We start from the raw sequence: 25,303 nt of genomic DNA, 5'->3' as shown, positions 1-25,303 counted from the left end.
TAGCCTCCTATCCACTACACTACCTCTGCCCAGTGGTATTACAACAGTCAATTCAAAAATATAATATAGATATGCGTGTTTACTATGAACAAACCATTTTAACTGTGTGTAAACATGATTACAGATGAGAATTAATGTAGGAATAATGCTTTACAAATGAAGAATACAGCATTTAATAATAGTTTACAGATGTTTAATAACAGTGTGTAGTAGAAGAAAACAGAAAGTCTTGCATAGTTGTAGGGGTTTCTATCTTGGCCAAGGTAGTGTAGTGGATAAGGAGCTGGACTAGCATGCAGTAGCCTGAAAAGTTGGTGGTTCGATTCCCGGCTTTCACTGTTATGTCAATGGCCTTCAATTTAATTGACATGTGTACGACGCTTGTCTGCTAAATGAATGAATGTGAATGTAATCTTTACAACTCATTTGAAAATGTGTTGCAAGGCATAGAAAGTCCTCACTTTACATAAGCTCACAAAATATCATTAACTAACCACTTGTAACCCCTGAGTTAATCATGAATTACATGTATAGTATTAAGAAGTGGTTTATAAAATATGTATCCTCACCCTAACTAATCATTAGTACATGTGTATGTTGCATAATTTATTAAGTATTAACAATAATTCATAAACAGATTTTAGATATTGGCTTATTTACTATGAACAAACCATTTATAACTGTGTCTACAAATACTTTATTTATGAGAATTAACATAGGAACAATGCTTTACAAATGATGAAAGCATTTTGTAATAGTTTGCAACTGGTTTATAATAAGAAAATTATTTCATTATAAGTGGTTGTTTCATTACTTATTCAGTATAATTCATGTACTTACAAACATATTTTTTGGATAGGCTTATTTACTATGAACAAACCATTTATAATTGTGTGAACAAATGCTTTACTGATGATAAATTATGTATGAACAAAAAATTACTAATGATGAACAAACCATTAACTAATAAGTAACAAAGGCTTAATAAATGATAAATTGTGTGTAGTTATTATAAAGTGTTGGTTGGTTGGTTGGTTGAATGATCAATTGTATCATTGATGTGTGTGTGTGTGTGTGTGTGTGTGTGTGTGTGTGTGTGTCTGTGAATCTTCTCACATGTTGCTTTGCTTCTCTTCTGTTCCAGACGTCATAGCTTGTGTGGATCCTGATGAGTGCAGTAAATACTGTGGAGCCAGTGTGGGATGCTCTAACATCGCATATCCAAAACTAGTGGTGGACCTCATGCCTGACGGTAGGTTCTACCTACACAGTACATCATATCCTGATGTAAACTGCACTCTTTGAAGCTGTGTGTGTGTGTGTCTGTGCCGTGTGTGTATGTGTGTGTGTGTGTGCGTGTGTGTGTGTGTGTGTGTGTGTGTGTGTGTATGTGTATGTGTCTGTGCATGAATATAATTCATGTAGTAAACTCAACCTGTCAGCAGTCTATGCTGCAGTTGTATTGAGTTGTAAGTTACTGTATGTGTGTGTGGGTATGTGTGATTATGTAAATGTGTGAATGCACTCCTCATCGACACCCTGTGCTATACACTGTAAAAATGACCAATGTATTTAGCTGCCTGTGTGTGTGTGTGTTTGTGTACAGTGTGTGTGTGTGTGTGTTCAGACATCACAGCACACATGTGTTCTCATTCACACACATAACATTTACATTCACAAACATGTTTGCTAAATGGATCGATGTACATGTGAATGTGTTGAGAGCATGTATGTGTTAGCATGTAGATGCCTGCGTAAGTGTGTGTGTGTGTGTGTATCACACATGTGTAAGAGCATGTATGTGTTGAAATGTCTACACACTCCTTATTGATTACAGTCCTCCTCCTCCTCCTCCTCAAACGTAGGTCTGCGAGGCCTTATGCTGTCGGTGATGATGGCGTCGCTGATGTCATCGCTCACCTCCATCTTTAACTCCGCCAGCACGCTCTTCACCATGGACATCTACACCAAGATCCGCAAACGCGCCTCAGAGAAGGAGCTGATGCTCGCCGGCAGGTACGGCTGAACATGGCACCTCATAAGAAAGCGGTTTCACTTACTAAGAAGGCAGTAGGCTTGAAGTTTATGAAAGGATCATTTACATTTACAGAAAAAGTACATACTGTAAATTATACACCATGAGCTACACAACATACCTCACTTGGCATAAATGGAAGCTTTTACCAACATGAAGATGGTACAGACTGTTGTAGGCCTATATCTATTAAAAAAATCTTTACATTTACATTTCGTCTTTACATTTACAGTAAAAGCAGTAAATAAAACTTATAATATAAGCTTGATGGTGTTTTGGGCCCCCACCGTCGACTTCAAGGCAGTACTGTGGGTAAGGGTTAGGGTCAGAGTTAGGCAAGGCACCACTGCCTTGAAGTCGACGGTGGCGGCCCAAAAGACCATATATCATAATGTAGATGATATACTGCTTGGATTAAATGTAGTCAGGGCAGGGGTTACAAAATGGAATCCTCTTATGAGTATTTACTGAGTATTTACAGTATCTATATGCTAACATTCCACAGTGGTGCATTTCAGAATATTCCTACTGCTATATGCCTAAAGAATATAATGACATGTTGTCTGTCATATGACCAATACCATTATGTTCTTGTGACCTTTGTACTGCATGAATGCTGCGCGTGTAGTTCTGAGTGTAGTTCTCATGACACAGAAAATTGGTTGCAGGGTGTTCATGCTCTTCTTGATTGGAGTGAGCATTGCCTGGATTCCTATTGTCCAATCAGCACAGAGCGGGAAGCTCTTTGACTACATCCAGTCCATCACATCTTTCCTGGCTCCACCCATCGCCGCTGTGTTTTTCCTGGCCATCTTCTATAAGCGGGTCAACGAGGCGGTAAGCCCCACAAACCACCCACTCGCTCGTTCTTCTGAGAGACACGATCCACACTCAAATCCCTCAAGTGCACAGTGCTGCCATCTCTCTGTCCCTGGCTTCCTGTTTTCCCTCTCCACCCCTCTCTCTCCTCTTTCCTTCTCCACTCCTCCCCTCCCCTCTTTCTTTTATTCCTCTCTCCTCCTCTCCACTTCTCCTCTCCCCTCTCTCTCCTCTTCCCTCTCCACTTCTCCCCTCCCCTCTATTCTCTTCATCTCTCTCCTCTTCTCCACTCCCCCTCTTCTATTTGTACTATACCTCCATCACATACTATATCATAACATTAACAACACTGTCTCCCTTGTACTCCCGTTACTGGCACATACTCCAACATAGTAACATCTATCTATCTATCTATCTATCTATCTATCTATCTGCACTCTTGCACTCTACAGCACTTTGGTCAGTGTAAGCAGTGTAAGTTGTGTATACCTACCTACTTATCCACTTATCCATCCATCCATTCTCTCTCAGGGAGCGTTCTACGGCATGATACTGGGCCTGTGTGTGGGCCTGGTCCGGATGATCGCCGAGTTCGTCTATGGCACAGGCAGCTGTGCCAGCCCCAGTAACTGCCCCACCATCATCTGTGGTGTGCACTACCTCTACTTCTCCATCATCCTCTTCGTCCTCTCCTGCCTCTTAGTCGTCAGCATCTCCCTCATGACAAAGCCCATCCCAGACGAGAATGTGAGTAGAGCCGGCTCAATACAACCAGTATCAAAGTATCAAAGTATAGATATAGCATTAGTTATTGCAATGCACTTGATAATTGACACTGTTGATATCTATGCTTTGATGCTTTGGTCTCAGTTCCATTGTTTTTACGATACTCACATTGATACTCTCTCTGTAATCTCTTGTAACTTGTTTTGTGTTTGTATGTGTATTCACCATGGGTTTCTCTAGACTGTCACAGTTATATCAATGAAGTACCGGAATCTTATCTTGAAATTATAGTCTTTTTATTGTTACGGTTATCAAATTAAGTGTGTTATAAGTATGCTTTCAATTGGTGATATCATGATGTAACATGATGTATTGTAGCATATTACGTAAAATGTCATCATATATCATATCACAACTATGAACCTCATTAACTACTGGCTGTGTTTGTTTATTCAGACTGCTTTAGAGCTAGCAGTCCTCCAATGCTGTTTTTTTACATTCAATTACATTCAGTTATGTTATTTCTCTTATTAGATGTGACTACTGCAAATTCAGAAACATTCAGGTGCACTATGTTTTAAAAAAAAACTCACATAAGCAGCGTGCAATCGCTTACTGCCAATTCGTAACAACATAAAAAAAAGGCGCACCTCACTGCAAAAACTGTGTCCTGTCTGATCGCCTCCTTAGTTTGTTAACATATAGGGAGCTCTGAGCTTTGCATCTAAGAGGTTATACTCCACTAATGAGGTGTTCTGTGTGGATATAACCCATCTAAGGGGTTCATTGCCTCTCAGCTGTATGCTGTAGCATGAGCAGCCAATAACACTACATATGCAGTTTTCACAAATGTTCACAAAAGATTGTTTGTGTGCCAAACACTTTTTCGAGAAACCTCTAAGCGCCATATTCGTTTGGAAATTGCAAATGATGTATTGTAATTAGTGAATCAGGTCCTTGTCTACCCCAATCACATATGCATGTGATTCACAACAGACACGCTGCTCATGTGACTTTACTCATTTCCTTGGTTTCCGACTGAAGTGAATGTTGGCCGGCTTACCGTTGCTGTTTTTCCCGGAGCTTGGCTCTTGTCTGACATATGTCTGATGTGTGTGTGTGTGTGTGTGTGTGTGTGTGTGTGTGTGTGTGTGTGTGTGTGTTCTGCAGCTGTACCGCCTGTGCTGGAGCCTCCGCAACAACACCGAAAAGCGGATCGACCTGGAGGCAGGGGGTGAATGGGAGGATCAGCAGCAGGACAACAACTCTTCTATGGAGGTGAAAGGTGGGAAAAGCAGTCTGCAACACAACACAGCACAACACAACACAACACAACACAGCACAGCACAGTACAGCACAGCACAACACAGCACAGCACAACACAGCACAACACAACACAACACAGCACAGCACAGCACAGCACCGCACAGCAACGCACAGCATATTTTATCCTTTGTGTAAAGTTTTATAAATAAACTAAATGTAAACGATTGAAAGGCATATGGAATATTGCAATCTGTTCCTTCTAACAAAAGGTAATTGATCACTTTAAAGAGTCCAACCCCAAGATGTGACATGATATTATTTACCACTGGTTCTAGAAATGGCATGAAAAGCTATTTGTCAAATCCAAACAATTAACTGTGTCAAAAATGCAACCTGCGCTGCAGAATTCAATTGTGATCAAGTGTAAAGTGGTCAAGGAAACCAGAAATGTTACAAGGAACTGTTCAAGGAAGAACAGTTCCTTGTAACTCCTTTGATTTACGTAATGAGTTTATGACTGATACAGGCTTGCCTTGGAAGTGAATTTCCCTGTGTTCCATGTTAAAGGTTAACATGCTTATTGTGTGCATCCCATCCCACTTTATATCCACACACTACTCAACACAGCATAACATCAAGCAGGACAACACAGCAAACTGCCACACACACACACACACACACACACACACAAAGCAAAAAAACACAGTACAGTGCAGCACAGCACAGCTCAAAAACACAACACTATTATTAGTATTGGTACGTGGACTAAGATTAACGTTAACATAAAATGGCACTCTGATCACACGCATAATATCAGATGTTCTGACATCTCCCCTGCAGACCCTGAGGATGAGCCTGGCTGCTATAAGAAGGCCTACAACTGGTTCTGCGGCTTCGAGCAGAAGAAGGCCCCCAAACTGAGCGCCGAGGAAGAGGAGGAGTTGCAGAAGCAACTCACCGACACCACGGAGAAGCCTCTGTGGAGGAACGTGGTGAACGTCAACGGCGTCATCCTCCTGGCCGTCTGCGTCTTCTTCCATGCGTTCTATGGTTAATGAGCACAACCGGAATGTTTGTGCCGGAGTATAAATACCTATTCATTGGCACAAATACACATTATGTGTACACACACACACACACACACACACACACTCAAAGACATACACACACATACACACACACACACACACATTCTCAGGCATAGGCGATATACGTATGCTAAATTGATCTAAGGATGTTTTTTTCTTATTTAAAACACTTCAAACAGCCGGGGTTTTGCTCACCTAGCTGCCATTTCTGTTGCTCATTTCATGATTTAAAAAACAATCCCATTTCCACATTAGTGTTAATTTCGTCAGACGAGACGAGAGGAAATATGTTCGTCAACGACCTTTTTTTTCATGACTAAGACGAGACGATGACGAGACGGCAGTAATGTCCTGAAACACTGACTAAGACTATCTTAAGATGCATTATTGTTGATGAAAAAAGACGAGACTAAAATGTTTTGCATGAAATAAAAACTAAGATAAAATCTCTCTTCATTTTCGTCTTCAAAATGAGAAGACTAGAGAAGAGAAGAATATCTAGCTGTTACGTTTTCAAAATATTCCGAATGATTTCATTCGCAACAGCTTTCCTGTAGGCTAGTCTACGTGCTGTTGCTGCAACCCTGTGGCTGCAACACGAAACTACATGGAACAAGAACACTGGAGATTTCTGCCAGAGTTAGCAAGCTAACTACCTAAGCTTTATGCCACAATGCTACATACCCAGAAGGTCCATACGAAAATGTTCATCATGTAATGTCAACTATTTAACTAGTTAGACTGATGATGCAAAGTTTGCTAGCAAGTAAGCTAATATGGAAAGTTCGCTAGCAAGTTAGCTATGGATAAGATGGAGAGTCTGTTTGAGGAATGTGTTGTGTTTGGGCGCATATCGCCATCTAGCGAGGCGGAGTAAAACATTAATATTTTGGCCTACTGACAGTGTTTCTCAAACTTTTTCAGTTTCAGGACCACTTAACTAACCCTAGCTAAAAAAAAAAAAAGATTAGACCTACTTCAACAGTAGCCTATAATTAGTCTACACAATACTGCCTACTCACTGAACCACCTTGCTTATTGTCTTTGCACTTTGCTTATTGTGTGGATTCATACTGTATGATTTAAACTGGCATATCTTACATAGACAGTGTTGCAGAACTGTTTTTACATACAAGTTGGTTCAATATTGCAAACAACTCATCAACATTATATTTTACCACGTCTGCTCGCGGACCACTTGGGATAGCTTGCGGACCACACTTTGAGAAACACTGGTCTACGAATGACAGTGGTCCAGTCAAATCTTTTACTGTCTATGGTCAAATCCCAGCCGAGCTATAACTGTAGCTCGACTTACCTGTGCATGTAAACATACTGACTGACAAAAAATCAGAATGAGTAATTATAACAGACGAGTAGCCCTGTGGACACACAATATTGTTGGAAAATTGAGATGTGTGAAACACTATTTGACTCAAATGGTAATCAGTAATAATTTGTTATAAAAAAAAGACTAAAATGTGTTGACTAAGACTGACTAAGACTAAGATACCTTTAGTTTTCTTTTGACTAAAACTAGACTAAAATGACGAGACTTTTAGTCGACTAAAACTTGACTAACAAAAATTATATTTGAATGACTAAATATGACAAAGACTAAAAAGGACATTTTGTCACAAGACTAAGACTAAGACTAAATTAAAAATAGGTGACAAAATTAACACTATTCCACATCAGTCCAATATTGTAGATACAATCTTTGTCCCCATTTTATCTTAGTCGCCCCCCCATCTCATTTAATTTCACTTATCCAGGATCATTGCATGCTTTGTAATTCCAAATTAATTTTGGTTCTGAACTAAACTTGTTTTTCCACGTTTACCAGTCAGGGACCAAACTTTTACTTAGACATTTGTCAAGGTGCAATGTAACTGTATGACTCAGACCATTTTTTTTTATCAAAGATTAAACACCAAAGGGAATCCTTATCTTGTTCTTAATAATCTTGTGATGAAAGAGTTTTATGAAAACACTTTTATAGTATGTAGTTATATGTGCTAAATTATTCATATTGGACACAATGGTTGGCTGGTTGTTGGAATTACTCTATTGTTGTGATTTATATTTGCACTATTTTATCCTTTGTGTAAAGTTTTGTAAATAAACTAAATGTAAATGATTGAAATATGGAATATTGCAATCTGTTCAATATTCAAATGTTCAAAATGTTCAAAAGTGAACTTGTGAACATGTTCCTGCATGTTGAAAGTTAACATGCTCATTGTGTGCATCCCATCCCATTTTATATCCAATAACACTAATGTTATTATTATTCAAATTACAGTTTTTCTCTATTGATTTGATGCACACTTCATGAAACTTGGATCCACTTGATCTTGGTCTTCACCTTTTTAGCAGAGCAGAAGTCACCTGCAAATAATTTAACACATTTTCATTGGTTTAACTCATTTTTCACATCCTTTTTCAAATCATTTAACACATTCAAAGACTGACTCCATTGGATTAATTCTGTGAAACAAATGGAAAACACATATTCACAGCTAATATATATTGCTTACAAACTAACGAACATGTCATGTAAATGTGTGAACCTCCTTTGCACAATTCTTCAATTAGCAATCATTCAATATCCATAAGAGATAGCATGTGTGTTCTGTGTTGCTATTTTAGTATGGATCTAAGGCACATTTAGAGAACTGTATTGCCTATTTGGTGAAGAAAACAATACAAAAGCTGACAAGTCTAGGTGTTTACTGTAGGTCTATTTCAATAAATAAAAATGTCATAGTTCAATGACATTTGTCTTGTCTAGGTGCTTACTGTAGGTGTCAATGGCAGTTGGGAGGAATAAATACAATTCATTTTTATTCAAAAATGAGAAAGTATGAGAAATGGCACAGACATAGCAAAAATGAAGGATGAAACTCCTCAAATTTGAGAACAGTGTTTTGCATTTTGTTGTCCTCTGTGTAATGGTTGATTGGAAGAGCTCATACACTTGTTTGCTAGCCTGACGAGCCAGACCCACAATTTGCTGCCGCTAGGGCGCGTCTAGATTTCTAGTACTTGTTTGCAAGTTGTGTTGTTTGAAGGCAAATTTTGGTTTTGTTGCACATTTTAAATGTTTTGGCACGGCTTTTGCAAACAACATTTTGACACATTATTATTATTATTGTTATTATTATTTTGCAGTAGGCCTAGGCCTCGCTATTTCTCCGACCTGCTTTAATCACAACACGCTGAACTATGTTCGAGATTTTCAACCATCCTCTCACACACTACTGTCTCTTACTGGTGTCAAATGTTAACAGTTTCCCGCTTAGGGTTTTTCAACACAGGAGTCTGCCCTCTGAGCTGCCTGCATGCAGTAACACGGTGACATGATTGATGTGTAAATATGCTCGCTGACTTCTGAATGGCTGCTGTGTTGCTAGGTCAATGAACAGAGGTAGGCTGTCACATTCTTCCTCGCCATCAAGCTTGTGTGAGCTCACTGACACCCTCCATACCACTTGTGTATGAGGTGAAGATCTATATGTTGTGTATGTTATTGATGGTTATACAACGATTCACTGCACCTACCACGCTGACCACAGCAGTTCAGAACCACAGACAACCTGTGTCTGGTGAATGGTTCGAGCTATAATGTGTAACTTACTTACGGTAGTAGCCTAGGCAGAGACTTTACAGCCTGAAATCAAACCGCATCTTTAGCCTATTGTGATCTTCATGCTTATAAGCTTTTTGTCGTTTTGCCATGCTATGCGTATTTGCTAAAATGTCATGTTCTAACAGTTTACGGAATGAAATGTATAACAATTGTACGGTCGTCCTCAAATAGCTACATACAACTGAACGCTCTCTCTCTCTCGCGCGCGCGCTTTGTGTGTGTTTTCGAGTAGCCTATATTTCGGCGCATGCTTGTAAACTCAGGGAAATATTCCTCAGTGCAGTGGATTATAGGCGTTGATGCTCGATGAAATGGATTAAAATCCGTTCTTATGTAATACGGGTCCCTCTGAGTACACAGTATATCTTCATGTTTTGCGTTTTGTTTTCTTTTTGTGTGCCAGGAACGTGGAGACGTTGGAATTATAGAATATGTTACTTGATTTGCTATCAAGAAAGCTGTAGCAGTTTTCAGTTTTTCATTGTTTCACGTCAATGACATAATGTAACACTTTGAAATAGGAGTTTGCTCAATATAGGCTATGTGTTTTCTGTTTGTCTTTTGCGGTTATTGTGAAGGCATTTGTGTGTTAAGCATCACATCACAAAGCATCACAGGGTTGACTGCCCCAAACCGCACACTCTTCCCGTCTATTCGCATGTGTTTGTGTGTAAGTCTGACCATGACTCACATCTCATTCAGTGCAGTGGGTAAAAAAGTCTGCTTTTATCTCCAAGAGCCTGTGTGTGGGAGTGTGGGAAGTGTGTGTGTGTGTGTGCGCGTGGGGAGGGGGGGAGGTAAGGTGAAGAGATGGGAGAGAAGGGCAGTGCTCTGATTGGCTGTGCTTTTTCACTGGCTGTGAACAAACGTGATGCAGCCTGCAGAGGCACTGCAGCGAAAGACTGCAGAGAGAGGAGAGTGAGCGAGAGAGAGAGAGACAAAGACAGAGAGAAAGAGAGACAGAGGAAGAGAAAAGAACAGTGTGTCTGTGACAGAGAGATATATACAGAGAGAGAGAGAGAGAGAGAGAGAGAGAGAGTTACAAGCTCACACCTCACACAAACCAGGAAAGGGGGAGTGAAAGGGAACGCGCTTCTGTGTGTGTGTGTGTGAGTGTTTGTGTGTACGTGTGTGTGTGTGTGAGCGCGCGCACATGCGTGGCTGCTGGGTAGAGGATCATCGGCAGAAGAGGCAACGGTGAGAGAGGAAAGGGACTGATCGCAGATGCACCAGCAGCACTGACGCTGAGAGACGGAGAGAGGGAAACGAGAAAGAGAGAGAAAGAAGAGAAAGAGAGCGTGGGACAGAGAGAAAGAAGAAGAAGAGGCAGTGGCCAAGGAAATTAAGTTTAAGAGGTCTCGTGTAAGGGGAGAAAAGAGAGAGAAAGAGAGGAGGAGAGCAGAACAGAGAAGATAGGAATGAGAAGCAGCTTAGACACAGGTTACCACAGGAGAGAGTCCACTGCCGTCCACCTTATTACACAACAGCGCAGCCTGCGCGGAGGGATGGGAAGCGAGCCACACGGCGACAGACGGGAGAAGAAAGACCCTGTGTGACCAGACAAGAGGGAGAGGCTGGCGCAGCAACAGCAACAGCACGCAGGAGCACGGGAGGACAAGAGAGAAGAGGAGTAAAGGAACGACAGAGCAGAGAAACGGTGGAAGAGAGAAAGGAAGAAAGACAGCACAGCGCAGCACAGCTCCGCTATAGAGGCTGTGACGCACTCCACTCTCCTCCATCTTCCTCTCGACATCTCTCCATCATATCTTTCTACCGACCGACCCCTCCACCCCTTCACAGGCAGCAAGCATCCTCTCCCCTCCGCCTATCTCCTCCATCCCCCTCTCTCTCTCTCAATCTCTTGTGCAATAGTATCAACTCCACCTCCTGTCTTTCCTGCACAAGACGGAGCAGGGTGCCAAGTCAACACCTCCTAACTCAACACAAAATGTTGCCAATGGTGTGAAATAAACAGGACTTCATATCTACATCAGCACTGCTCAGCAGATCCCGTGCCAAGGATAAAAACAGCTACCAGCTACCTAAGAGGTACCAGGAATAGGAGGAACCTGAAACTGATGAAGACCAGGGCAAAGAGAAGGACGCAATAAAGTGATAACAGGTGAGGTTCTTAGGATATTGCGTAATGATTCACAAATGGTTGTGATTATCAGATGATTTATTTGTATTGGATTGCAAATGTATCTGAGTGTGTTGCCTGCTAGTTTCTTATCAGAAACGGTTAGCTGTGTGTGTGTGTGTGTGTTTGTTGTTGTGTGAGTGTGTGGTTTTTCTAGCGAATTCTACACATGCTTCCTCTTCTATATGTATATGCAGCTCGAAACCTCAAACCGTGTGCTCATTTTCATGCACATTATATGGGTGTGTTTGTGTGTGTATGCTTGTGCGCATGTGTTTGTGTGTGATTGTCACACACAGTCCAGTCGTCCATGTTGAGGACAGTCCGTACGAAACCAAAGGACAAGCATGCATGCAACGTCACATGGCCCTAGCCACTCTGCAGATGACTTTGGCTTAAGAGATGAGCTTTCAGTGAGTCAATCTGCCCTTGTATGGGTGACTGCACACCTCTCCAGGCTGGTTTCATTCATAGAATTCAACATAGACTCATCGATTAAAGACACACAACATAAGTGAGTGAGGGGGAGAGAGAGAAAAGAAGGAATGAAAGAAGGGCTGGAATGAAAGAAGAATAAACTGGTACAAATTAAGAATAGATAAATGGGTAAACGGATGGGTGGATGGATGGATGGATGGGTGGAGGGATGGAGAGGGGCATCTTGGGCTGAGTTGGCATCCTGTCTGCTGGTCTCTGGCATGGCATGCAGAGGGCTGCTGCAGTGGGCACGTCTTGCCCGCTGATGCTGCGATTGCATAACATGCTGCTGCTGCTGCTACTGCTACTGCTCGCTCCACACACACCCCTCCCTACACACACACACACACACAGTAGCGAGCCTGCCAGTGCTGAACGAGCACACCGCGCGGCATACTAATACCCGCTACCCGCTGCTGTGCCCGCTCTCGAGCCATGCCAGTACACATCTACCAGCTCAACAGATCCATCCAGCTCCCCAGGTCTCATGTGTTCCGTTACACCCCGCATTTAATGCCCTTTTTAGCTCCTTTAACATAGGCATGACATCAGTTCACGCTAGTCTAATGCACACAGTACCAGTGCTGGTCAATGCCAGCGATCGAATGCTTAGCCTACACAACAATGCCAGCCTTTGGTTTACTGACACACATGCCAACTGTGCCCAACTGACACATACATGTCAAGCAGCTCTGCCCACTGCTGTGCACACAAACGCCATTTCCTCCTCCTCCTCCTCTTGTAGGACACAGCTCAGGCCTTACTCTCATTAAGAAACACGCCGTTGTACAAAAATGTGCAAAGTCTCTAACGCACCACACAAACTACGGCAGAGCCAGAACACATAAAAACACACAAGCAAAATGTGCAAGTCGAGACCCTAAACACAGCAACAACTACAGCTGATACAAATCACACTACACCAAGTACAACAGACCAGATGCAACGCTAGATACAACATACACCACCCCATACAGTCCTAATATACACAACACCAAATGTTTTGGAGCAGATGCAAAAAGCAGCTAACATATATGTAATTCATTAACCCAAAACTGTTCAATATGGAACAGTGTGCACATTTAACAACAAATATACCTCATCCAGTACACAGTACATCATCAAAATCCTGTTTTGTCTCTGTAAACATCACACAACCGTAGTCACTAAGGAGAGGAGAGAAAAAATAAGAAAGTTAGGAAATGAAGGAAGACAGGAATGAGGGCAATTTTTCACAACATTCTTCAAGCAGGTGTGTGGCTAATCACCATGGAAATGACCACAATATGGGACCCACAGCTCAATCATGTTAATATTGTGGATGCCGGAAGATATTTGTATGTCATCTGTGTGTCATTGTGTGTGTGTTTGTGATGGGTGTAGGAATTATATTTCTATGTCACCCATGGTGTTCTTGGCTGTTGAGTGTGAGTGTGGGTAAGTGTGTGCATGCATGCATGTGTATTATGGGCGTAGGAATGATATTTTTATGTCACATGTGTGTACTTGGCTGTTTAGTGTGAGTGTGTGTAAGTGTGTGCCGCGTGGTCTGTATGTGAGAGTGTGTGTCTATTTTAAGGCGCCGAGGTGAGAACAAAATTAGTTCTATGTGCTATGAACTGAAGTGAGAGAAATATGACTGACAACGCTGGTGGGTGGGGGGGAATGGGGAGGAGGGGGGGGGGTGGTGGGTATTTTAATTATTTAAGGAAACCACCCCTAGTCTTCCTCTATCTCTCTCTCTCTCCTTCCCTCCCTCCCTCCTTGTCTTTCATATCCTTCCCTCTCTCCTTCCTTCCCTTCCTGCCCTTTGTCATACTCATCATCACTGTCGTCACGGCAGCAGCCCACTCACACACACAAATACTAAAAAACACCAGAAACCCTGACCATGCAGTGGATGTGCTGCCTTTTTCACCCTGGCACAACACAAAGCAAAGCACAGTTACAAAGCTCTTCTTTGTGTCGCTGTCTGATGCCAGCCAGCACAAATTTCTGTCATAGTCTGGGCATTACGCACAGGAATGCTCAGTATGTGTTCCTAAACATGCGTCATTCACAGACACGGTCTCTGATTGATCATGCACAGCGCGCTTGAGACGTGATGGCCATTCTGAGGTACCATGTTTGTGTGTGTGTGTGTGTGTGTGTGTGTGTGTGTGTGTGTGTGTGTACATCGACCAGGGTCTCATTCACAAACTATCACTGGACAAAAGAGGCAGCCATTTTGGAAAACACAGATGAAAACTCTGCTAGCTATCAGAGTATTTCTCTCTTTGGTATTTATAACTGAAGTTGTTGGTATTTGTCAGGGATGCTCTAAAAATGTGGTTATTATGTGATACAATTTTAGATTGGAGATAAGGAAGAAGTGAATTCAGTGCATACTGACTGATATGTGGGTGGTTGGTAGGATCGGGCTCTGCTCGGTCGGTGTGTCGTGGAATGTGTGTGAGGATGTGAGGTGTGTGTGTGTGTGTGTGTGTGTGTGGCATGCAAACATGCCTCAGAGAGAGATAGTGAGGAGCCATCCTGAGATAGCATCTTCGTCTGAGGACACACTGCCCTCTCCCTTCCTCTAATCGCGCAGGTGGAATGCATCCAGGACACGGGTGTGTGTGTGTGTCTGTGTGTGTGTGTGTGTCTGTGTGTGTGTGTGTGAGGGAGAGAGAAAAATAGAAAGAGGGAGGTGGGATGAACACCATACAGGGGAGAGGAGGACAGCATTTGGAATGTTCTGGCAAAAGGGTGTGAGTGCTTGTGTGTGAGTGTGTGTGTGTGTGTGTGTGTGTGTGTGTGTGTGTGTCTGTGTGTGTGTGTTCGAGAGACAGGAGGAAGAAGAGTAATGAGGAGAGTAGCACTCCTACACTACTGTGCTACTTAATGTGTTAGGTGTGGACACTTGTGTGAGTGGTCATGCCTCTCTTTGCCTACTTTGTCTATGTTACCTACAATGGCTGTACTCTTTCCATTTTGTATTTCTTTGGTCTCTTTCTCTCTCTCTCTCTCTCTCTCTCTCTGTGTGTCTGTGTGTGTGTGTGATTGTTAAGGGGCGATGAGGACCACAGGGTAGGAATATTCTGTCTGGTTTGTTTGTATGTCTGTTAGTGAGTTTTTATGAGAGTGATGAAAAGTGTGTTTTATCTGTGTGATGAAAAGTGTGTTATCTGTTTCAGTAAGGTTTACAAGCATTCATTTGTCTGACTGGCCTCTGCATATCTACATGCTGCATACAGTACATATACATATTACGGTTTTTTTTAACTGCTTACCCACTAAACATGTTTTCAAACACCTTAACCCCACACCAAATATGCAAAACCATGCACTAATTCAGTGTTTAACTAAGCTTTCAATTTCTTAAAACATATTTGCAAAATAACACAAAAATTTTAACTGGAATTAACTTGATTTAGTTTTTCAAACACAACCTAGCAAAATGGCACACTTATTCGCTCAATGTACAAACACTCATTACTTTACTGAATGCCATCGGATCATTGCCTTAGTATAGGCCTATGAATAGTTGTCTGTGTCACTAGAAATGCGTTAGTAGTAACAGTCAGTAGGAACACACATGTTTGTTTCTGCAGTTGAAGGGGTCTATAGGCCTATGAATATGTAGAAAGAGACAGCACTAATCATCAATTCTGCTCTACAAATGTATGAAATATAAAAATGAAACTCTGTGTTTGTCAGACAGACAACGCTGGTCTGGCAGTAAATCAGTGTTTGTTGGTTTGTTGGTTGATCCTCATGTTGCTACATGTAATTATTCTAATCTGGAGACTGATATATTTGGTCCAGCCAGGGGTGCAGTTTGTCCTTCCTCCCCCGGCATAAACATTCATTTGTTGGAGTCAGTTAGTGAGGGGAAATATCTCTCCCTCTTTTACGCTGTCTCTGTCTCTCCCTCCTCCTTTCTTTTTTCCTCACACATTCTGAATGTGCACACACATTCTCTCCTTCTCTCTCTTTCTCTCTCCTCCCTATCCTTCTCTCTCTTTCCTCTCTATCCCTGTGTCTCCCTCTTTCTTTCCCTCCATCTCTCTTCTTCCCTCTCTCTCCCTCTCTCTCTCTCTTCCCTCCATTTCTCATGCTGTCAGACTCAGACTCACATGCAGCACATGATTGCATTAGCAGTAATTTGTGGCGTGGACTGCAGCTGTAAGCCACACTGCATCACAGCTGAAAGGCTCAGCTTTGTAAGACTGTGTGTGGATATGTGTGTGTTGCTCTCTCTCTCTTTCTCTCTCTCTCTGTCTGTGTGTGTGTGTGTGTGTGTTTGTGTGTGTCTTACTTTCGCAAGGGCCTTTACAAAGGTGTTCACATAAATAGAGAATGTTTGTTTAAATTTAAGTCTGTCAGACATACTTGTGTGCATTATACTTGTCTGATATACTGACTTATACTGACATGTATCTGTCAGACATACTTGTGTGTGCAGGTTTATATAAATAGTGTAAACACAACACAACACAACCACACATGACAAATGTCTGCACACTGGTGCATTATGGGTGTCTGTGGATCGCACAGCTTCTCTGTGGCAGAGACACAGCAGAGTGATGAGCTTCTGATTGGGTGTGCAGCTGGAAGGAGTGTCCAAGATCAGGGTTGTGTACGACCTGCGGTCAGCATCCATCCACACCATGTCCCCTGCAGCAACGACCTCTACAGTGCTTAACACAGCTTTCTATAGTCCACTAGTGTGCAAGGAAGGCCATGATGAATGATTATTAATGGGTTTTTTTATTATTATTTACAGTGCAGTTGTTTAGATTTAACCATGCATGTGTCATAATACTGACTGTCGTGTCTGTGTAGTGGTTAGAAGCGTGAAGATGTGTAAAGGTGTGTGTCTAAAGGTGTGTGTGTAAAGGTGTGTGAGTCCATGTGATGAAAGGTATGTTACGTGCACTCCTGTACAGATGGCTGTTATGAGATCGACTTTTATTCGACCTCTGTGGCCTCCTGGTCTTTCCACTGCTGACTGGACTGACCTATTTCATTCTTCTGTGTGTGTGTGTGTGTGTGTCTGTGTCTATGTGTGTGTGTGTGTGTGTGTGTGTTTGTTTGTGTTTTGAGCAATGGTATTGGTTACATAACATAGGAGGAACAGACCGTCTGAAGGGCAGAAATTCAGTTGAGACACACGTTGAGAGACTTTGCTTCTCAACACACAGCACACACATAAACATACACACACACACATTCTCACAGACTGTGTTCTATCTTTATATCCGCACCAGGCACTTGGGGGAGATTTATAATTCAGCTGATTGATTTTCATGGATTGGATGTTGGATGTACCTCTGGGGCTGTGTGTGTGTGTGTGTGTGTGTGTGTGTGCATGTGTGCACGCGTGCACATGAGTATGTGTGTGTGTGTGTTTGTGTGTGTGTGCATGTGTGCACGCGTGCACATGAGTATGTGTGTGTGTGTGTGTGTGTTTGTGTTTGTTCTGAGAGGATTGAACAACTCACACTCTGCCTTTTCAGTAAATAGGATGATGCCTCATGAGTTGTTTTTTTCCCACATGCCATTTTCATGCTGAATGAGAAACAGAGAATGAGTCAGAAGCCTCTTCATCTGGCTCATGGTGCAGTTTCACACCCTGAGAGAATGACAGATAGGACAGAGTGAGCAATGTGTGCGCGTGTGTGTGTGTGTGTGTGTGTGTGTGTGTGTGTGTGTGTGTGTGTGTGTGTTGGTAATAGAGTGGGTGAAAGAATGAGAATGAAAGAGATATATGTGTAAATGAGAGGGACAGAGAGAGAAGAGAGAAAGCAAGAGTGTGTGTGTGTGTGTGTGTGGGAGAGTGAGAGAGAGAGAGATATATGGTGTGATGGTGTGTATAAGAGAGAAAGAGGAAAAGAGATAGCAAGGAGTGAGAAAGAGAAGGTGACAGAGAGAGAGAATGAGAGATGAAGGTGTGTGTGTGTGTGTGTGTGTGTGTGTGTGTGTGTGTGTGTGTGTGTGTGTGTGTGTGTGAAAGAGAGAGAGGAGTGTGATTGTGTGTGTGTGTGTGTGTGTGTGTGTAAGAGAGAGAGAGGAGTGTGTGTATGTGTGAGAATGAGTGTGAGGGAAAATGGAGCCTATTGAAAACTCCAGATGGTGTGAAGGGAAGGATGCTGACTGCTCTTGGAAACCCAGAGAGAGAGAGAGAGTGTGTGTGTGTGTGTATGTGTATGTTATGAGAGAGAGTGTGTATTTTTTTCTCTATGTATATATATGATGAGTTCTAGACATGGTATGCTTTGGCAACACTTTCTTCACAAATTGTCATGCCAATAAAGCGTTTTGAATTTGAGAGACAGGGAGAGAGAGAGAGAGAGAGAGAGATGCTCTCTGTTTATTATTGTTAGTTTAGATGCCTGCATTTGTTTGCCTTCTCGTTATATTCATACGTGATGATTATATATAATATATGGAATATATGCAATGATTAATGAATTGACATTGTGGTGGAGCATTTACCATATTCCTGTTGTAGATGGTGTAAATGTGTACAGTATGCTCTCTAAACATGGTGTCGTCTTTAGTCTTTGTGTGTTTTTCTTCTCATGTTAGTCACGGGGAATGGGAAGTGGAGTCATGTCCAGATGGGCTACATTTGAAATAGGAACGATGTGTTATATTGGGGAAAACACTGTGATCAGGAGAGTTGGCATTAGAGGTAATATTGTGTGTGTGTGCGTGTGCGTGTGCGTGTGCGTGTGCGTGTGCGTGTGTGTGTGTGTGTGTGTGTGTGTGTGTGTGTGTGTGTGTGAATGTATGTGAATATGTGTACAGGGGTTATCATTCGGTGTGTGTCATCTGTGCAGGTTGAGACATGGTGGTGAAACCATGGAGAGACTGTTGATGAAATGTGATAAAAATAGTATCTCTCTCTCCATCTTTTTCTCTCTCCATCTTTCTCTCTCTCCATTTTTTTCTCTCCATCTTTTTCTCTCTTCCCCCAAACCCTGACCCTCTTTTCTCTCTTTCGTACTTTATCACTTTTATTCCATCAATCTCCCTCGGTGACTCTATGCATTTCTCTCTCTCATTATCTCTCTTTCACTCTCTTCCTCTCTTTCCTACTCCATTTCTCTTCCTCTCTCTCTTTCTATCCATATCTCTCTTTTCTGTTATATTTTTGTCTCCCTCCATCTCTCTATCTCTCACTCTTTTTCTCTTGCTCTCTCGCTCTTCCCATGTAGGTCAGTTCTCTTTTTCTCTTCTGACTCAGCCTCATGTAGGGGCTTTAAAATGTGTCATTATTTTTTCAGCACGCAAACACACATACCACACAGCACAGCACACACACTTACCACTGGAGGCAGAAAATGCACACACACACGCACACACACACAAACACACGCACACACACACACGCACACACGCATACACGCACACACGCACACACACATACACACACACACACACAAACACACACACACAACACACACACACACACACACACACACACACACACACACACACACAAGCCATGCAGTCAGATACAGACACACATACCACGGAGCACTACATGCACTCACACACAAATCGAAATATTGAACAGTCATACATACCAATGGAGTAAATACATGATGACTTACACCACCCACTTGTATTGGAGAGTCACACATACCACTGGAGGTGGTGTACCAGACCACCTGGAGACCACCTTCTCGGTTCATATGATGCGGTATGTGTGACTGAAATATTTGGCACAGCATTAATTCCATCTGGCTGTGGAGGCAAGCCAAATGCATAGACAAACACATAGGCAAATTATTGTACATACAAGTATACACACCCAACCCCCCCCCCCCCCACACACACACACACACACACACACACACACACACCACCACCACCACCACCACCACCACCACACACACACATACATGCTTATGCAAATACACATACTAAACACCCTCCTCACTCCATCTGTCTCTCTCGTACACACACGCATGCACCCACGCACGCACACACACACACATACAGTACATACAGTACATGCACATACTACTGTCTCTCCCTCACACAGACACACACACAGACACACACACACACACACACACACACACACACACACACACACACACACACACTCCACCACCACCACACACACACATACATGCTTATGCAAATACACATACTAAACACCCTCCTCACTCCATCTGTCTCTCTCGTACACACACGCATGCACCCACACACGCACACACACACACATACAGTACATACAGTACATGCACATACTACTGTCTCTCCCTCACACAGACACACAGACACACACACACACACACACACCACCACCACCACACACACACATACATGCTTATGCAAATACACATACTAAACACCCTCCTCACTCCATCTGTCTCTCTCGTACACACACGCATGCACCCACGCACGCACACACACACACATACAGTACATACAGTACATGCACATACTACTGTCTCTCCCTCACACAGACACACAGACACACACACACACACACACACACACACACACCACCACCACCACACACACACATACATGCTTATGCAAATACACATACTAAACACCCTCCTCACTCCATCTGTCTCTCTCGTACACACACGCATGCACCCACGCACGCACACACACACACATACAGTACATACAGTACATGCACATACTACTGTCTCTCCCTCAGACACACAGACACACACACACACACACACACACACACACACACCACCACCACCACCACCACACACACACACACACACACAGACACCGAAGGCACTTTTAAGCTATAGCAAACGGCTAAAACAGCCAAACCATCTCCTCAGCGTCCTTGTCATGAAGTGCTGTTATGTAATCGTGCATATAAGTGGTGGCGGGGCCAGTATGCGGTAGCCATATTAATCCCATCACTCTATTTCGGCCACGCCGGCCACCGTGTCTTTATGTAACATGATTTGCCACATCTCTCTCGCGGGACACACAAGCTGCTGTTTAAACCCACACTCTGCCTTGACGGCCAGTGCGGCCGCAGGGAAATGAGCAGTGGTCACTTTCAGAGGGCGATGGATCGGAGATCGCTCCAACGCAGCAGTTTTTCACATGGGGTCAGCTGTATCAAATACCACTGCTGCTGCTGCTGCTGGTGGTGCCTCCTCACACACACACACACACACACACACACACACACACACACACTGAATGGAGATACACTCACACACACACACACACACACACACTGAATGGAGATACACACACACACACACACACACACACACACACACACACACACAAACTGAATGGAGATACACACACACACACACAAACACACACTGAATGGACACACACACACACATACACACACACATACACACTGAATGAACACACACACACACACTGAATGGACACACACACACACACACACACACACACACACACACACACACACACACACACACACACACACACTGAATGGACACACACACACACACACACATACACACTGAATGGAGACATACACACACACACACACACACACACACACACACACACACACACACACAGGCTGGAGGGTTGAGGGTGCGAGCTGGGGATGTTATCTGTGATCTACCCAGAATGTACTGCTATCAAGGACGAACAGTGTTCTCCAAATGAGTCCAGAAACGTTTGCTGTTGACCAGTGTCAGGTTATGATGTATTGATTGGGGTCTGCTAGAAAAATGTCATTACAATGTGTCAGAGACAGGTGAAGGTTTGAAATGTTTTGGATGCAGGCTGGAAATACTAAAACCATGGTCATTTCCTTGTCAGTGTTTTCAGACCTGTATGTGCCGCATGCACACAAACACACAAACACACACACACACACACATACACACACGCACACATGCATGCACAGATACACACACACGAACACACATATGCACACATCAGCCACATGCACACGCATGTCCTCATAAGGCTTCAGATTCTTTATATGAAAAAATACACAGGAACAAGGAAGTCACTAGTTTGTCATTTTCACAATGTTGAGAAATCAAGCCAATGTGGTACGTGTCGGTATGTGTCTAGTGTTGCTAAATGTGAATTTCTCTCTTTCTTCCTCTTTCTTTCTTTCTTTCTGTCTTTCTTTCTTTCCCATGGCTCTCTAGGTGAAGACACGGGCAATACTACCTACAAGCGAGTGACCATCTAAAGAATTACAGCGAGGGGGGATGATGACAGTGATGTTGAAGATGAGACAAGGCTACTGAGGGACCTATTATCTCACCCCAGACTCTCTCTCACGTCTGGACAGTCTGCCCCCCTACACACACACACACACGTCAGACTCTTCCTCCTCGCCAGCCCCTCACCCCAGGCCTGCTCAGAGAACCACTCCGAGAACTTTCCATCACCTAGCGAGTCACCTCTAAATAAAGACCCCTCTTATCAAGAGAGTGGGCAAGGTCAGGAGTTAAGAGGACCTGGCTATCTTCACCAGAGACGCAGACCTCTCACAAGTATCTGCACTGGCTTCTGTTTTAAGGTCACCGACCCGACATTGCGGTTTCGCTTGGGAACAGGAAGGAAGCTCTTTAGACTGACTTCAACCATCATACTAAATTTGAGCTTCTGGGTGTACCAGTAGTGTTGTAAGCCTTAGAACCTTTTATAGTGTTCTGATGAAGTTTCCTTCCTATTTAGAGCCATGATCTGTGTCTTGTAAAAAAAAAGTACTTGTACATAATCAGCGGAACATATCTGTATCAATACTGGACACGTATCAAGTCTTTATTGCTAAAGCATTAGGTGCTGTAATTGTGTTACGCAATCTGTCATCGAGGATTATATCACAGATATTATCTTGTACTGTACACAAAAGCGTCCTTGATATACTTCTAATCAATTAAGGACTTACAACAAAACAAAGCAGCAGGATAAAAGTAAAATTGCCAACTATCATTAAGCTACTGGACTAAGGACAAGCCTGAGCTGGACTGAACCATCTGGTGCTTATCTGGACTGTACCATTTGGACCATTTGAGCTGAGTAACAGTGGGGTTTACTATCGAAGGGTCTTTTGGGGGCGCTGGCGTTCCCCCTTCACCTTACCACTCCGCCACAGCAGCAACACATCACAGCTGGCAGTCGGGGGCATCCACGGGGGGTAACCATGGAAACGACCGTCCGTCCCCACGTGCCCTCTAATGGCTGAGTTAGCCACAACAAGCCCACCCCTGCTCCCCCAGCTCCACAACTGAAAGACCAACTAGTGGGAAAGGCATCACAACAGCTGAACTTAAAGTCAGCCCCTCTGGAGTACGATCAGTAGGAGCTACAGACAGACTTGCTCTGCTCCACATACCCCCCCCAAACCCCCCCCCCACCACCACCACCACCCAAGTTTCTTGGTGACTCACCGCTTTGGAAACGGATGTCTTGCCTTAGGCGGCAGCCCGTCGCCATCCCCATGGATACCGTCAAGATCATCCAGTCGGAGAAGTTCCCGCGCGAGTGCCCCGTGCCTGTGACACAGCCTCGCTTCGCGCCGCCACCCCGCGTGGCGTGGGACGGTGGCGGCCGCGGCGGCAGCTGCATCGTCAGCAGCCACGAGGGCGAGGTCATCGTCAACCAGGCCTGCAGTGACCTCGCCCTAGAACTCACCAAGCCGCCGCCGCCGCCGTCGAGCCAGACGCCGCCACCCCCGCGGCCCCTGGTGTCCCCGCCCCACGGGCTCATGCGGCGCGAGCTGAGCGCCGGCCCCGGCCCCGGCGGCTTCCTGTCGCAGCGCAAGAGCAGCCTGGCCGCCAGCGTGGGCGGCCCCACCGAGATCTGCTACCACCAGTTCCACTACAAGATGGACGACGTCATCGTCAACCAGTACGTGCTGCGCTCGGGCTCCACGTCCTCGGGCTCCTCGTCCACCTCGTCGGGCTCGTCGGTGTGCTCGGGCCCCGTGATGCCGTCGTGCGAGCCGCTCGACTGCCCCACGTGCGGTCATGTGTACAACTTTGCCGGCAAGCGGCCGCGGATTCTCTCCTGCCTCCACTCGGTGTGCGAGGAGTGCCTGCAGATCCTCTACGAGTCCTGCCCCAAGTACAAGTTCATCTCGTGCCCCACGTGCCGTCGCGAGACCGTGCTCTTCACCGACTACGGCCTGGCCGCGCTGGCCATCAACACCAGCATCCTGAGCCGCCTGCCGCCGGACCCGGCCGGTACCGTGCAGTGGGGCGGTGACGCCGACCGCAGCTGTTACCAGACGGTGCGGCAGTACTGCCAGTCGGCGTGTACCTGCCACCTCACCAACCCCCTCTCGTCCTGCGGGATCATGTAGATCGCGATCATCAACGGTGGCTGTGGGTGAACAAGTGCAAAGGAGAGAGAGACAGAGACAGACAGAGATGGAGGGAAGGATGAATGAAGTGATGGAGTGAATGAGGGTAGATTTATGGGATGTGGGGATTGCGAAGGTTGAGATGGGTGATGAGGCCTGACTTCCTGGACGATATCCACCACCTTCCCACCCTCCCCTCCCGCCCAAAACTCCTCCATATAGACCCTGTATCTACCAAAACAAATGCTCCTTCTCACACAGCATACAACACACACACACACACACACACACACATAAATACACACGCACAAACTCTCACTGTCCTTGCCAGTATACACAATGAAAAAGCTGAAGTCATTCTACACAGATGTATCTATATATGTAATAGCACATGAAGTGACTGTTATCAGAAGCGAGCGATATCAAGCTGGACACCTATCAGAGAAACAGGGAGAGTGAAAACAGAGTAAAATAAAATAAACAGAATATCAGATAAATGTATTTTATGTATGGACTCAAAAAAAAAACAAGAAAAAAACCCATTCCTGTTCTTTCAGTCCCCCTTGTTTGGATGTGTTTGTCATCTTTCAACATGGGAATGCCAAAGGGGGTCTCTACCCCCCACCCTCTCCTACCCATCCCAAATCCTAGTTCAAAAATAAATAAAGCATAAAATAACAGAAAAAATAAACATGTGTTTGTTTGTGAATCTGAACATGCGTTCCACAGTCCTGCTGTTGACATATGTACTCATCTTTCACCTCCATAACAGCATTAGGGGCAGCTGTGGCCTACTGGTTAG

The 25,303-nt window shown here is 44.0% G+C and overlaps 2 protein-coding genes across 3 annotated transcripts in view; both read left to right on the top strand.

Annotated features, from left to right (window-relative positions):
* The window catches only part of slc5a1 (solute carrier family 5 member 1), a 29,556-nt gene extending 23,372 nt beyond the window's left edge, over positions 1-6,184 (top strand). The window contains exons 10-16 of one of the 2 annotated variants that reach the window (XR_006021850.1): positions 1,145-1,252; positions 1,866-2,016; positions 2,704-2,872; positions 3,386-3,601; positions 4,751-4,865; positions 5,687-5,974; positions 6,019-6,184. Coding sequence is in view for 1 of the 2 variants with exons in the window: in XM_042060458.1 (XP_041916392.1) it covers positions 1,145-1,252; positions 1,866-2,016; positions 2,704-2,872; positions 3,386-3,601; positions 4,751-4,865; positions 5,687-5,901 (974 nt within the window). In the remaining variant the exon portion in view is untranslated. Of the gene's footprint in view, positions 1-1,144; positions 1,253-1,865; positions 2,017-2,703; positions 2,873-3,385; positions 3,602-4,750; positions 4,866-5,686 lie in introns of both variants that reach the window. The other variant, XM_042060458.1, reaches the window with a different exon arrangement.
* A 4,360-nt stretch (positions 6,185-10,544) lies between these two features.
* rnf208 (ring finger protein 208) lies at positions 10,545-24,842 on the top strand. Its single transcript, XM_042060504.1, has 2 exons — positions 10,545-11,708; positions 22,337-24,842. The coding sequence occupies exon 2, from the start codon at positions 23,602-23,604 to the stop codon at positions 24,499-24,501; it is 900 nt and encodes a 299-aa protein (XP_041916438.1). The 5' UTR covers positions 10,545-11,708; positions 22,337-23,601; the 3' UTR covers positions 24,502-24,842.
* Positions 24,843-25,303: the final 461 nt, after the last annotated feature.

This window comes from Alosa sapidissima, chromosome 13 (assembly GCF_018492685.1).
Source record: "Alosa sapidissima isolate fAloSap1 chromosome 13, fAloSap1.pri, whole genome shotgun sequence".
Lineage (NCBI taxonomy): Eukaryota > Metazoa > Chordata > Actinopteri > Clupeiformes > Clupeidae > Alosa > Alosa sapidissima.
The sequence above is the reverse complement of the archived record's forward strand: the minus strand, read 5'-3'. Positions and strand labels throughout refer to the sequence as shown.

What these genes read in the sequence shown, in the direction of transcription:
- rnf208 (XM_042060504.1), top strand. Translation starts at nt 23,602, where the DNA reads ATGTCTTGCCTTAGGCGGCAGCCCGTCGCCATCCCCATGGATACCGTC.